The 14,781-nt window shown below is 42.8% G+C and overlaps 1 protein-coding gene across 2 annotated transcripts; it reads left to right on the forward strand.

Annotated features, from left to right (window-relative positions):
• Positions 1–10,804: 10,804 nt before the first annotated feature.
• On the forward strand, positions 10,805–14,251 carry LOC115579303 (stathmin-like). Of its 2 annotated transcripts, none has more exons than XM_030412816.1 (5): positions 10,805–10,914; positions 12,714–12,757; positions 12,852–13,024; positions 13,147–13,338; positions 13,431–14,247. In XM_030412816.1, the coding sequence occupies exons 2-5, from the start codon at positions 12,742–12,744 to the stop codon at positions 13,491–13,493; spliced, it is 444 nt and encodes a 147-aa protein (XP_030268676.1). In that variant the 5' UTR covers positions 10,805–10,914; positions 12,714–12,741; the 3' UTR covers positions 13,494–14,247. The 2 variants fall into 2 exon arrangements, with proteins under 2 accessions (XP_030268676.1, XP_030268677.1); XM_030412817.1 differs by having other exon boundaries at positions 10,850–10,981; positions 13,431–14,251.
• The last annotated feature ends 530 nt before the right edge of the window (positions 14,252–14,781 follow it).

Here is a 14,781-nt window from a genome sequence, read left to right on the forward strand (position 1 = left end):
ACAATGTTAACACTATATTTCATATATCTGTTGTTGTGTTGTCTTGATATAAAGCCATTCGCTGCTTGGGGTGGGGTTTGTCAATCAGCATCGACTAAAAATGAGAAACTGCCAGTAAAACCTGGTATAGTCCAGCAACAACATAGACCAAAGAGACTTTTTTTGCTGCTAGGTATGTCACCAAGCTTACAAATGAAAATTCACTTTAAAGTTAGTTTGCATTTAATTCACATGAGATCGATAGACGTCTGAAGGCCGGGTTGTTAAACTGAGACGTCTGCTTTCAAAAACTGCTGATGAGGCCAAGTCAGCGCCGCACCATTACTTTCCATGCAGCTACATTCATTATTAATCCCATAATTTAAAGCTAATATCAACCACTGCCAGTTGTTTTGTTCCTGGCTGACTCACCCTCTCTCGTGATGGCTGTACAAACTCCTGTACAGTGATGTGCCGCACTCTTGTTCTCTGCGGGGCAGCGGAACAAAAAGGTTTATCACTCTCGGCTCTGTCCCTGACTTCTCCTTCGGCAGGTGTGAGCCCCATCTGTTGGGCCTCATTAAGGAGATAACCCAAAACAGGACTATTATGTGCATACTGAGGCGACAGGACAGCGGGGGGTCAATAGGCAAGATTGAGGGGTGGGTGGTGCTGAAAGGGGTAATGCCGGAGGAGTAATGACACAGTGAGGCAGCAGGATTAGCTAATGGGACAGCTTAATGCAAGCCGCTGAAGGAGAGGCATTAGCTGAAGTTGGGGGTCTGAATCTTGACAGGGGCAATAGCTTTGACCTCAGAAGGCAGCAGGTGCAAGTATCTTGTAAAAGGCCATAAACACTCACCTGCTTATCAACAGGCCAACTTGTGTTATAATTTCCACCTCTACCTTGCAACCTGCAGGGTTCAAAACGAGTAGCAGCACTAAGTTGGTCCTCTTCAATCATCTTCTATACTGAGTTTGTGAGAAAAGGTATATTGCATGTGCAATATCTTTTAAATGCATATTATGGCACATTTCTAAATTAAAAGGTCCAAAGATGACTAGCACTACATGGCTGAGGTGTTTTACTTTCATTGTTCCAAAAGTCTCCAACGATGTTCAAACCTGTCAAATCTGCAGTTTAGTCGCAATCAAGGTGTCATATCCCCTTTACCCTCCTCCAATGGCTGTAACTTCCAGATAAAACACGGTAAACTCTACATGATATGTAAGAGAGTAAGGGAGGTGGTGGCTAACCAGCTAACTAGCTACTCTATTGCTTGCAATTGTTTGTGCTGCTCACTCTTGATTGAGCATAATTATTGATGTATATCAGTGTGTTTTTATCTATTTATTTATTTTATAACAATGATGACAACAACTCCCGTGTTTCTACACTACTGCACAACGTGACAGTCCAAAGGAGGTGACTTTATGCCCAGTCTCGGCCCATGCTGTTTTAAATTCACCTCGACAGTGCTATATGTTAGCAAATTCAGTTGTATCTGCTGACTAGCTTGAATAGTAGCTCATGGTTTGAGCATTCTCCACAATACAGATGAACACATCTAAGCTAAAAGGCTGCACTAAAAAAAAAAAATGATGTGTTCAAATGATGACTATGTCTAAGATGATGTCACCTGTTGTGATGAACCCACGGAGAACTATCAATCAGCTCCACAGTTCATCGAACCTTTTAGCCTCTTGTAGCTCATTGTTTTGGTTTGCCTGCCAGCAAAAATCCTATCATAACCGGGTTCCCAGCTGCAGTAGATGGTAAAAAAGTGAAAAAAGCTCAGCTAAACCAAATGTACGCCACCTGCATTTAGAGCGAGATATCTGTCTATGGAAAACAGAGCTAAAAGAGTAACTATTAAGCAGTCAGGTGACAAGACATGACTCCAGAAGATGTTGTTCCGTGTCTGCAGGAGGTGTAGACATGCATTTGTTTGCTCGCATGTTCGTCACAACACTTTTTAAAGCTACACAGAAAGATGTTGGTGACAATTCTCAGTCATCCAAGTCATGGTAATTCTGAGTGCTGTATTGTAGGCAACTTGACTTGTTTCACTTCACCTCTCATCCAAAAGGCTTCTTGGATTCTTAGAACCTTTTCACAGAGCACACCATCATTATCTCCTAATCAAGAAACTGAAACAAGTCCAGTTACCTACAATATAGCACTTATTATATACAAAGATATTAGCATGCTATCGGCTCATATTTTCATGGGGCTCAACTGGCTTGAAATCAGACCAACGAATGTGTGCCGAGGTAGTGAAAGTGACAGCAGAACAAGCACAGGTCATTAGAAAATAATTTAGTGTAAATATGTTAGCTCCCACAGAATCTTGGTTTAGGGGAGCTAGCTAACTAGCTGTTAACGTTAATAGGAAGAGCATCATGAACTCCAGCCTGACTCAGTTAACACGGCCATTCGTTAAACCAAAACAACGGCAGCGCAGTAGTGCTCGTACCTTACGAAAATTGTAGATCTTATGTAAGTAAAGACACAGCTTGCTTGGTAATTTATCAGTTCAGATTTGTTTAAGAACAGATTTTTGGTGGTTTGTTTAGTTTAGTTTGAGAGTTTAGTTATCATGAGCATACTTTACACCAGTGGTTCCTAACTTGGGGTCCGGGCCCGAGAGATAGGGCGCCAGAGATCGCAGGGGGTGCGCACAATTTTGCATGCTCTGAGGTTGTGAGGTTACCAAAATTATATATGTGCAACCCTCTGAGGTCGATTGACGCACCGGCACGTCAAAATCACGTGACCAATTTAAGATGACATAGCAGCGAGACGGAGCCCGCTTTTTCGCTAACACTGCCTTCACGTTTGCTGCTCAAAAACAAAAAAAACACGCTCCTATTGGGGGAAAAGGCACCGCACCAGCAAATCACAAAATTATATGGCAAACCACGTGATTTGGTTGCTGAGGAAATGGGGGTTAACAGTGATTTTAGGTCCATTGTGTTAATACAGTATATCAAAATGAAAAAATAACTGTACAGTCACACATGTGCTGAAAATAATGATAGCAAACAAGGCAAGGTAAATAGTTTTTAAGGTGAAATATAATGGCAAAATAAAAAATAGTCAAAAACGGTCCACATTTAAATTCATTAAGCTATCTATTACCAACCAAGGGTTTCCATTGACCTTCCTTGATACATACAGAACCGTTGTGTGTGTGTGTGTGATACACCTGATGACACAAAAAGGAAGAAATGTATCTATATACATTGTAAAACAAGGAGAATAAGAGCAGAAACCTACAACTGTTGTTTATTTTTGCAAATAAATGTTTGTAATTAACCACTTTATTCTTTTAGTGCATGCAGGTTGGGGTTGGGGGGGGCTTGGCTTGTCTTGGACACAGGCAAGGGGTGCCTCAAGGAAAAAAGGTTTGGAACCACTGCTTTATACAACGGAACCCTACCACAGATCCTCAAACCCCATCAGCTTACAGAACGCTCTCTCAAACCACAGACTATATCATGCCGTTAAATCAAATCAGCCCATAAACTGTGCCGAAGTCATCTGCCAGAGCAAATGAAACCTGAGCTCACAGATTCATCTGGATCCTCTGCTTCAAAGGTAAAGTCAGTTTAAGCTGACCATATGGTACAGTATCTATGGCCATCATACTGCTCACTGCTCCATGTGATGACCCTTTTTTTTTCCCCGTTTTGATCTGTTGGACAGAATATCCAGCGTATGGGGTCAAATAAAGGTAAAATGTCAAATGTATAGTATACTTCTGTTTTAATTGGAAATGTCATGTTTAGTGGAGAGAACAATACTTAGTCCGAAGGGAAAACACTTGTATTCTCCCTGATATCCATTATGACTGTAAAGAACACAGTGGGGGACAGACCACCACACTTATTCCTTCCTAAAACATATTTGTGATGTGTTGAATGTGATGTTTTTATGTTACATATTAAAGAAAAACAACAAGATCAAGATTAAGAATTATCAGTCGTATCACAAAAGTTGCCCAAGATCACATTTCAGTGATTTCTGCTTCATACTGTTGGACGCAGATTGCATTAGCCCCACTGTTTTGGGCCAACAATACAACATATTTCTATAGCACATTGTGCATATGAATACACAGACACACTTCTGCACACACACACACACACACACACACACACATACACCCACACACACACACTTCTGCATACACACAAGTGCACACATGCAGAGCAAATGGGGGGTGGGGGCAGGGATGCTGAAACCGCTTCTAGACAGCCTGCAGCCTCCCAGAGAGGAGAGAAACTGAGTTGGTGATTATGTAACAGTTACATAAAAAATTATCGCTACACTTAATGATGAGTGGCCCATAGATTTAGCAGTCGTGGTGACAGGGGACATACTGTATCGTCTTGCGTGCAATATTTACAGAGAAGGGCTTTAGTGTTCTCTGTGAATCAGCGTTCGATTACTAAGAGGGTAGAATTCTCCGCTGCGCCTTTATCAGTGATCATCACAAGGAGCAAATGTCACTGTTTTTTCGTCTATGTTCCCGACACTTAACCCTCAATGGGACATGTGTTACTGCTGTGTTCTGGCCACCTGCACATGTAACAGCCTCCTCTCTGCATACCCCAGAGGCAAACATTACGCTGCCAGGCTTCCTATCTAGACAATTACAGTGCAATCAGATAGAGGTGCAGCCTGGAAACATGGACTCACGGCCCCCATTTCCCTGATCTGAACACTAGTGGATCCCACCGCCTCTGTGGACGGGGGAAGGAGGGGGTGGCCCGCTCCATGTTTGTGTGGACTAAAAATGGGTCAGGCTTCCAGCTCCAGCCACAGCACACACCGGCATGGCTGAGTGCTTCTGAAAGGAGGGTCCCGCTCCTCTGCCATCTTAGGAGGAATGCTTCCTGTGGATCAGCTGCTGATGTGTGTGGTTGTGTGTGAGTGTGTGAGACACAGTGGCAGCCCAGTAGGAGATGCATGGATTAATAATAACCCCCTCATGTTTCCCATCATGCAACCACTTGTCCTCTCTTTTATCACAAAGCTTTGAAATCTCCATGCAGTTAACCCCGTGCGCCGTTTTGTCGAACCAGTCTGTCTCCGGCATGAAAATTTTTTCCAACACTTTCACAACGCAGGCGACTGATATCTGAGGAGACGGCATGAATGATTTAAAGCTGAACTCCTTGTAAACACACTCGACCAGTTATTAGAAAAAAAATCTCCGAGCAAGCGGATTGTATCCCCCGACGATCAAATTGGACCGTGAGTCATTTCTGCCAGGCTGTTTTGGGAAAATTGATTTGTTGTGGGGAAGTTATCGAAAAATGCAAATGAGTAAGCAACTATCCTAATTCAAAGCAATGACCTGAATACCAAAACTGCCTTTTAAGTTTTAGCCACGAGGCTGAATGTATGAAAAGATAATCAGCAACGCAAACACATAAACACAAGTCTAAAACCTCAGTCCACCAGACGCCAGACGCCGACACTTTACCAAGACCCAAATCCTCTTCCACACACGCACACATCTGCAGATTTTGGCTGGTGGTGCTGCCACTGGACTGAGCTGACAGACAGCCCCCTTGTGCCTCCCCCTGCCCTCCCCATCTCTCTTTCTCTGCCTCACATTCATTTGCCCGTCTTTGTCCCGTGAAGCACCAGATTCAGTTAGTGGGGGGAGACTGATGCTGGCAGGCCGTGAACACCATCTGCTGCTCTTCAATAAGACAGAGCAGCCTGGCCACACTGAACTGACTGGGACTGAGCACACAGGACACTACAGGCTGCTATAGATAGGTGAAAATACTACAGGAGCACTATATGACATCTAGCGCGCTAATTTGAATAATTCTGCACAACAAGCATTTGCAGAAGCAGCTGGGTCACATAATGAACAGAAACGCAGTCATGGCTGATTAAAGTAATAGTTTGCCATTTCTTGTCGAGGAATCGCATATCCGCACAATAAATGTGAGGATACAGCCATGACACTGTTAGCTTAGATTAGCATATGGATTCAAAACAAGGGGAAACAGCTAGTCTAGCTCAGGAAACTAAACCACCCAGTGTGTCTAAAGCTCACTGGCTAACAGGCTGTATCCTTTTTGTTCTTAAAATGATAAGTTGTGGTTTTAATTCAGTGTGTCCTTCTCCCTCACCCTTAAAGATATAATATATCAGCTTTTTGCATTACAATATCTGAAAACAGCTAGACCTTTGTTATATATTTTTTTGAGTTGTGAACGTATCTTCCCAAATGTTTCCAAAATAGAGAAGCTCACCACTAGTTCACCACGGCTGTAGCTCAGGGGGTAGAGCGGGTCGTCTAGTGATCAGACGTTAGCTGGTTTGAATCCCAGCTCCCCTGGGCTGAGCTGAGCTGCATGTCGAGTGTCCTTGAGCAAGATACTGAACCCAAAATTGCTTCTGATGTGCAGTTGGCACCTTGCATGGGGGCCTCTGCGATCAGTGTGTGTATTATAAATCGCTTTGAGTGAGCGGTCATTAGACTTGAAAAGTGCAAGTCCATTTGCCAATCCAATCTTTGGTTCTTCAAACCACGGATATATCTATATGCTGCAAATGTAAGTTTTTATTCCTAGGATAAGGAATATATCATGTTTTTGCTTTCTCAGGTTGTGTTTCGACAAACATGAACAAAAAGTCTCATTCAAATTATTCGGATTTGTGGCAACTAACCTGACCGAAAAAATATTCAAATCTAAAAAAAATTCAATGGTTCGTCAGCAAATTTTTAATGATGACAAGTTCAAATTTGGTCCAACGGAATGTTATATATTTTCTCAACAAACAATATCTTCGACTACATCTGGGGCTCTTTTTAGTCTACGAACTTTTATGTTGAGGCATGTTTTATCACATTATCCCCTGTCAATCACCAGCTCCTGGTTACGGTTTCCAGATTTCCAGATTTCCAGATTGACTTGCTTTTGAAATCATTAGCAATTTAAAAAAATGTGGTCTCTTCAGTCTGAACTGATCAGTGAGTGGAATCAGTAAATGCATAGCTCATTTGGACTGGTTTAAACAAAAACGTTTTACATCACATGCATTCACTTCCCAGTTTCACTGCGCGATCCGTCCAGTAAACAACTACACTCTCCCACTGTGCACGTCCTGCAGTAAACATCTGCACTAACAGTGGTGTATGCGCTCAAAGGCACCTTGCGCCTTATCACTGGGGGTGTTTTACTCTCAGTGTTCCCACTCAGACCCAGGGGACTTGTACCAGTGACCTTTGGAGAATGAAAAATCATGTCTGAGTGCTGATGTGAGTAATTATATTTTCCCTCAGAGTGTGAAGCCATGCGGCCTTGCTGGTGACTCTGCTACTTTAAAGTGTGAGACTCAATCGTACTGTCTGTAACCATCTGATCAGTCAGGCCAGAGCTTCACTCTGTGACCTGATGGAGGAGAGGATGTCGTCGTGCATGCCTCCACTGTGCAGCATGGACCGATTCCTCTCTCTCTCTGAGCTCCAACATCCCACTGTGAGTGCCTTCAACAAGAATACAAATCAGTGGCCTAAATCACAAGATGAAATGACATCCACATGGCAACAGTAAAAATAGATCTAACTGTTAGGCCCTGGCTCCAAATATTTTCAGCACAGCATCAATGTGACTGAACAAACGCTGATCTGCTCCTACTGTGGTCAGGATGAAGTTCTGCTAAAAATAGTAGTGAATCAAATAGTCTGAGTTAGGTCGATTGAAGCTGAAATCAGTCCAAGCTTCTGCATTTACATAACGCCCAGGCAGTTTTATTGGAGAGCAGTATGAGACGGATTTGAGATATCACTTAAAACCTGCAGTTTAATGCTAAATTGGATTTGCACATAAATAAATTAAGAGGGCAGGAGCAGCAGCAGCAGCACGAGGTACTTTAACTTCTGAGAAACATAGAGGAACAACAGCTTTGATAATTAATCAGATTAAAGTGGACAGAACATTTTATCCAGGAGGGACAAAGGACAGGACAGCAACACATAGTTGAATCCAGTTTATGACCACCTCTTTGCCTGAATATAGACAAATAAAGCGAAGGGATGACTGCAGGATAAGACCACAATCAACCCTCTTTTATTGTCATCCATTTTTACCCGGTGCTCCAATAACAGCTGAGCAAGCTTGGTACATCAGTCAACGTTTCTGTTTCTTACGTGCACTTATGTGCTATGTTCGTCTAGTTGACAAGGCATGGCATGTCACGTTCACATTAAATGCTCACCAGGTGACACTCACATCACGAGGTGGAGGGGACGAAGGTGGTGCTGATACAAGCAACATGGGTGCCAAACTGCCGGCTGCAGTTCGAGTCACACTACTGGATATTTTTAAGGACACCTGCGGACATTTCCACTCCTTTCTGTCATGTCAAAAGTGGGTGTTTTTTAAAAGGAGAGCTACGAACATTTACAGCAGTTGCTGTGGCATCAAAATTGGCTGTTTTTCAAAGGAAGTCGGTCCACCTCCATCTGTGATCAGGCTTCCAAAAACAGGTATTTTAAGCCAAACCATGAGGTTTTCCTAACCAAGCGAATCCTCAGAGTGGAAGAACAGCGTTGTGACAAGATAGAAATAGAAAAATTGAACCCAAATAAACGTAGGCTAAAGTTGCAACATGAAGAGATCTCCAGTCGTCTGTGGTATTCCAGGAACGCAGCCTACTTACCTAACATTTATTCTGGTCATTGGGTTGAAACCCCACCATCAGTCAGGTTTGCTTCCTCCTTATTTCTGAGGTAATGTTAAAAGATTTGAAACAGGACTGATACATTGGTTTGCTCACTTATTTTTAAGATGACATGAATTATTATTAGCCATAAAATATCAAGGTTATAATCTTATTTTTGTTGAGACTGGAATGTTGATTCATAATTGTGAGTATATATACTTCCACTGGGTACTGTAGTCCTTGCATTTGGCTTCTTGAATCTATATTGCTTGACTCCCAGAAACTAATCAACACTGTGGCAGCCTGCCTTACGTGACCGTCATCACCATGTTTCATACCGTCGAGGTCGTCTGACTTATCATCAGCAATTCAGGGGGGCAAGACTTTCGATTGGGCAGCTGGATTCCTTTTCTGAAGCCGCTGTTCCCCGGCCTGTCATTTGGTATTTCTGATGTGTAGATTTTAAGATTGAAACGCAGGGAGTCTCAGGTGAGTTTGCTTTATCACGGTTGAGCAATAATTTTACCAGAAGACTTTTTCAAAACGTCTGCCTCCACACGTCGTTCCAGTTCTATAGTGTAGTTGTCGACTCCCAAGAAAATCCCATTAGGTCTGTTTCTTCAGTCGTGTGGTCTTTTAAACTCCCTAACATCCACGTGAGCTCTTTGCCTTCAAACAGTGGAGGTAAATTGGTTGTGACAGACTGGGCTGAACAACTTCTCTACTTCTAACACTACTGTGCATTCTGTTCCTCCAAATGTGGCAATACAGCCCAAATCATGCACCAGTAGGTATTGCTAATTCAGCTTTGTTAGTACAATTTACACAGAAAGGCTGTGTGTGCTGTGAGCAGAGGGTTGCAGCAGACTGCTCCCAATAGATTTCTGTACAACAGTTTGCTTTCAGGCCTTCTGCTGAAGAAGGTGATGTCATCATCTCACGTCACAATTAACATGCAAGAATTGTATAAAGTTCAGTGTCAGACGACACTTACCTTACTCTATTTTCCCTACTGACTCCCCACCTTCTTCTCTTTCTTTTTCTGTCAGAAGGATCAGAGGTCATGGTCAGACTCAGAGCTGATAGGGATGACATGTTGTTACCATCATGCTTGTTTGAACCTGCATGGTCTGTCATAGGAGTGGTCTCTTCTAGGTTTGAACTTTTAACCAACTGCTCCAATTTCTAATCCCCTAAATCTAAAACCGCTGGATTATTTACAAGTGGAAAGATCTCAAATACAAAACATTGTACATCAAAATATGTATTTTCAGTGATAGTGTGTAGTTAGTTCCCATAAATATTCTAAGGAGTTGGACAACAGGTAAAGCACTTCATTTAAAATACGTAGTCGATGCAAAGATGGGGACAAATGTTCTATTTGGAAACTTGAGTGTGTATGTTGGGATCTCTAAAGGAGACGTTCTTTTGTATTAAAATCCATGCATGTTTAGATCCAACTCATGGCTAAGAAGCTAATGTGCATGGAATCATTTTCCTTTTGATTGTATTCCCTTTTTATTACATATCCCTCATTTTCCTTTACCTTATGTATTCTAGTTTCTACACCCTGTCTATAGTGATGTCTGCTCCTGCTACCCTGAAATGCTCATACCTTGTGTTTGACTTGTTGCCATGTCACATGTCTCCTCTATGCATGTTTTGAGACATATATAAAGGCTATATTGAAAAATCCACAATCAATGATCATGCAAATATTTATTTTCGAAAGAGCTCTCCTAAGTCAAATAAAATTGTATTTCCATGTATGCTTATGAACCACTATTGGCCTCCAGATTGTTTTGGTGTCTCAAACGTCTGTAACAATGAACTCCACAAACCCATTACATTTGGCACTGGGTGGAACAGTGGCTACAATCACTGTAAGGGAGAACAATGAGCCTAAAATTGCCATTCTGTATTTGTTTGTTGTTTTGGTTCCTTTAACGGCTTCCGAAGATATCGATATGTTTTGCTGCCTTGCTCCATGTAGTAGAGAAGCACTAATAATGAGATTTAACTTGTGGAATAGCTGAAGCTTATTGTCTTGAGGTGAAGCCACAAACCCCCCCCAAAAAACTACAATTTCCAGGAGCACCACGGAGTGTGGAGCCGACCAATTATCGGCGGCAATCGGCGTGACGGCACTCGCGTTGGTCCATTTATGTGAGCGCTTAGTACGCTCGCGCAGAGGGTGATCTCTGCGAGCCAGGAGCAGCATCCGCAGCTTTGTGAAGGTGGGTGTGACAGGCAGCATCTTTACAACCGAACAAGTCCGCAGGAATTATTTCTGTTTTACCGCCTGTAAGTACGAGTACTGCTGAATACCTGACGTTTTAAAGAGATGAAGGCGAGACGGGTTTGATATTTACCGGAGTCGGTATTTTGGGGGGGTGGGGAGCAGCAGCTTGTTAGATATTCCTTTTGGGGTGTCTTTTTTTTTTTTTTTTTTTTTTTTTTCTTGTTTTGAATGGTGTGGCTCGCTTCTGTTAGCGTAGCCACGTGAGCTCACACACATTATGACTGACGGCTTGGTGGAAATGTTTTACCTGTGAGACTTTTTTTTTTTTTTTTTTTCCATCGTCGGGGATCATTTCACCGAAAAAACTTAAGACGGAGACGGAGCTGGGTTCTGCTCTTTGAGGCGGCGGCTTGGCGGGCTGTTAGCCTATTGTATGGTGGTAGACACTGGCACAGTTGGCACCGACAGACAGTCAGACAGACAGACGAGGGGTAGACAAGGGGGAAATCTTTCGTGTCGGTGACATTCTGTCAATAAGTACTTGTTCAGCCCTCAGCAGCGCGGCGAAGCTTTTTATTATTCGATATTTTGCGTTAACAACCTGCCGTCTTTGTTCGCAGCTGCTCGTCGCCCTGCCGTCAAAAGGCGCCTTTGTCCAGCTGCCGCTCGTTACGCCTGAGCTAATGACGCCCAGACGAGCTCCGAAAACTGAATCTTAACGGAGCAGACATGCTGTCATTGTGAGCGGGGACATTTGTTAAGGCGAAGTCGGGCAGCAGTTCACTAAATGCCACCCGCGGGTGTAACGGTAGATGTGGTGTGACAAGGTGTGGGGAATTCACCAAACCTCACTGTAATTAAGTCAAAACCAGATGTCTGTAGTCTGGCCATTATGATCGAAGGCAGACCTCAGCCTGCAGATGCCGTATTTGAATAGTTGGCAGCCTTATCGAATATTAGGGGAGGGGTCCTTTCTTTCAGTAACCCGATCGTTTGTGACTCCTGTTAACCACTTGACCAAATGACATGACAGCTGTTGTTGCTTTAATGATTATTCTCATGCACATCGGTATTATTAGGCAATTTTAACGATATTACAGCTACTACATTTGATCATAATGATCCACCCATTCGAGCTCGCCTTGCGTGTTTGGTCTGCTGTTGTGGTACACTTGTGTGTCCCTCACCCCTCCCCTCCTGCGGCTCAAACACATGGTGCAAGGAACAGGTGCTCCCTGATGATCGTTTTTCCCCGGATATGCTCATCGCTCACTAATCCCATTTTGAGATGGTGCATATTTACTGTTAAGTGGGCTATGTCCAGGCCCGTCTGCACCTGGCACTGCCTGCCTGTACCCACCCTGATCACAGCCTTTTGTTTCCACAAAATGTGGCTTGTGTCCTTCAGTCACAATTAACGCAGTGTCAGGTGGCTAAGCTATTTAGAAGTCCACCCCTCATTGTGTCTGGTGATGTGGTTCAATTGCTCACACGGATCTGAATGTCATAGCTGCAAGAAGGTAAAAGAAACAATGGTTTGTGTGTGTGTGACATGCAGCGCCGTTTTGTGTGGATTGATGGGCGGTGGTTGCTTGCAGTGCTGGAGACGACCACAGGGCGTGCCACTGTATCTTTTGTTTTTAGCTTGGCTTATTTATACGGAGGTGGTTGCATTGAAAATGGTGTTAAACATCCACTAGAGGTCACTCATTTTTGAGCCATCTGCTGGAAAGAAATCATAAGAGACTGTAAATAATAACACTCTCACCTTTTTTTTTTTTTTTCTCCCTTCAGGTTAATTGACCTGCAGTGCACTCTGAAGATGGCATCCGCTGAAGGTGAATTATGCTCCTTAATTTATGAGTTGGTTAAATTATTGCCGCATCATGGTTTCTGGTGCCTTAATGCATTGTGCTTTTTTTGTGCATTCAGATATCCAGGTCAAGGAGCTTGACAAAAGGGCCTCAGGCCAGGCCTTTGAGGTCATCCTTGCCACTCCAGCCCCAGATGCCAAGGGCAACTTCCCCCTGTCTCCTCCCAAGAAGACTGATGTCTCACTGGAGGAAATTCAGAAAAAGCTGGACGCAGCAGAGGAGAGACGCAAGGTAAAAATGTCTTCATTATTTTTCTTTATCTCTTACACTGAGCTCATCAGTATTAAAATGTGGGGAAAAGAGAATGTGATGGGATGGGCACTTATGTTTTTGTTTTCCCCATCCTTTTTCAGAACCATGAAGCTGAGGTTCTGAAGCACTTGGCTGAGAAGCGCGAGCATGAAAAGGAAGTGCTGCAGAAAGCTATGGAGGAGAACAACAACTTCAGCAAGATGGCTGAGGAGAAGCTCAATCAGAAGATGGAGGCCAACAAAGAGAACCGCACAGCACTCATGGCAGCGATGAATGAGAAATTCAAGGAGAAGGTCAGTGCTTCAGTTAATGTTAAAAGTACTTGCACTGTTCCACCAGGACGTTGTAAGTTGACCCTCTATTTTTTTTTTCCTGCCCTTTACAGGACAAGAAGCTGGAAGAGGTCCGAAAGAACAAGGAAACCAAAGAGGGAACCTCGGAAGACTGAAAGTTGCAACGGGGGGATTGTATAGGGTTTTTTACGTATCCAAAGATTGATTTATTTTTTGTTTGGCCAGTATTTTTGTTGTATTCACTACCCACCTTTTTGAAATAAGAAATACAAGTTCCACTTTGTGACTTTTTTCAATTTTCCTGCTATAAGTGTACTTGCGCTGGTTTTACATGTGGATCAGTCCCCCCCTTGTTTAGTCTAATCCATTTGATATGTAGCTTGTCAGTGCAGCTTCTGCCCTTTTTTGAGAATTAGCAGTGTGTACTTATCCTTTTTGAGGAAGCATGTTTCTATGCATAGGTCTTTTATCCCTGCCTATTTCATAGTGGCTTTTTGAAAATGTTCCTGTGAACCACACCTGTTCTCGGCACTTACTGTATATTTAAAAAAAATAAAAAAAGTAGCACAAGGTTTGATCAAGGCGTTGGCTGTTATACATGCGGGTGTTTAGTGCAGCTTTGCTACCCAGAATCTGCTTGTCTGCTCCTGCAGGTCATGTTTTGTGCTGCTGCTGATTTCTTCGCTTTTGTAAAAATATGGAGTAGTCTCAAAGCACATGAAATCATAAAATTGTGCTGTATAGCTGTGAATTAACATGCCAGACATGTAAATGGATGCCATCTTGAAGGTCACTGAATGGGGGCCCACACATGGAATGCAACTGAGCAATACACTTTGGCATCTCATTAGATACAGTGGCTAGTTGACTTGAACTGTTGTACTAAAACAAATAAAAAATGGAAATAAACTGACTGTTTTGTTGGCTCTTATTGGTGTTATATACTTTATGGATGATAGTTATGCTTGAAAGGTGGCAGGTTGATCAAAAATATACCTGACCAAATTCAACCTAAGGTTAATCTTAATTTTGAGGCTTCTGTTCAATGTGAGTACACTTGTACTGTGTCTTAAATCGGCTTCAGTAACATTACACTAAACCAAAAGATTAGCCTCCTTTTGGGCACCATGGTTTCTGACCATTCTGTGTCTCCAATAGAGCTATAGGACTCTTATGTAAGGATGACATGTATGTTGCTTCCGTTGAGGAGGGCAATGTGGAAAGACTGCCAAGTACTTTAAATTATTTATTGCATGTAAAGAGTAGATCATCACTTATCCAGTGAATTAATACTTGTCGATGAATCCATTGTGATGACTAAGAAGCCCGACATTTTAAAGACCCTTTTCATGTTTCTGGTCATATGCTAGAAATGTCTATCGGTGACATCATCACCACACATGACCTCAACTAGTCCATTCTGTTGATCAGATTCCTATAATC

This window comes from Sparus aurata, chromosome 3 (genome assembly GCF_900880675.1).
Source record: "Sparus aurata chromosome 3, fSpaAur1.1, whole genome shotgun sequence".
Taxonomy (NCBI): Eukaryota; Metazoa; Chordata; class Actinopteri; order Spariformes; family Sparidae; genus Sparus; species Sparus aurata.

Coding starts and splice junctions, on each gene's coding strand:
- LOC115579303 (XM_030412816.1), top strand. Junction 13,025..13,146: donor CAGCAGAGGAGAGACGCAAG/GTAAAAATGTCT, acceptor ATCCTTTTTCAG/AACCATGAAGCTGAGGTTCT. Junction 13,339..13,430: donor ATGAGAAATTCAAGGAGAAG/GTCAGTGCTTCA, acceptor TGCCCTTTACAG/GACAAGAAGCTGGAAGAGGT.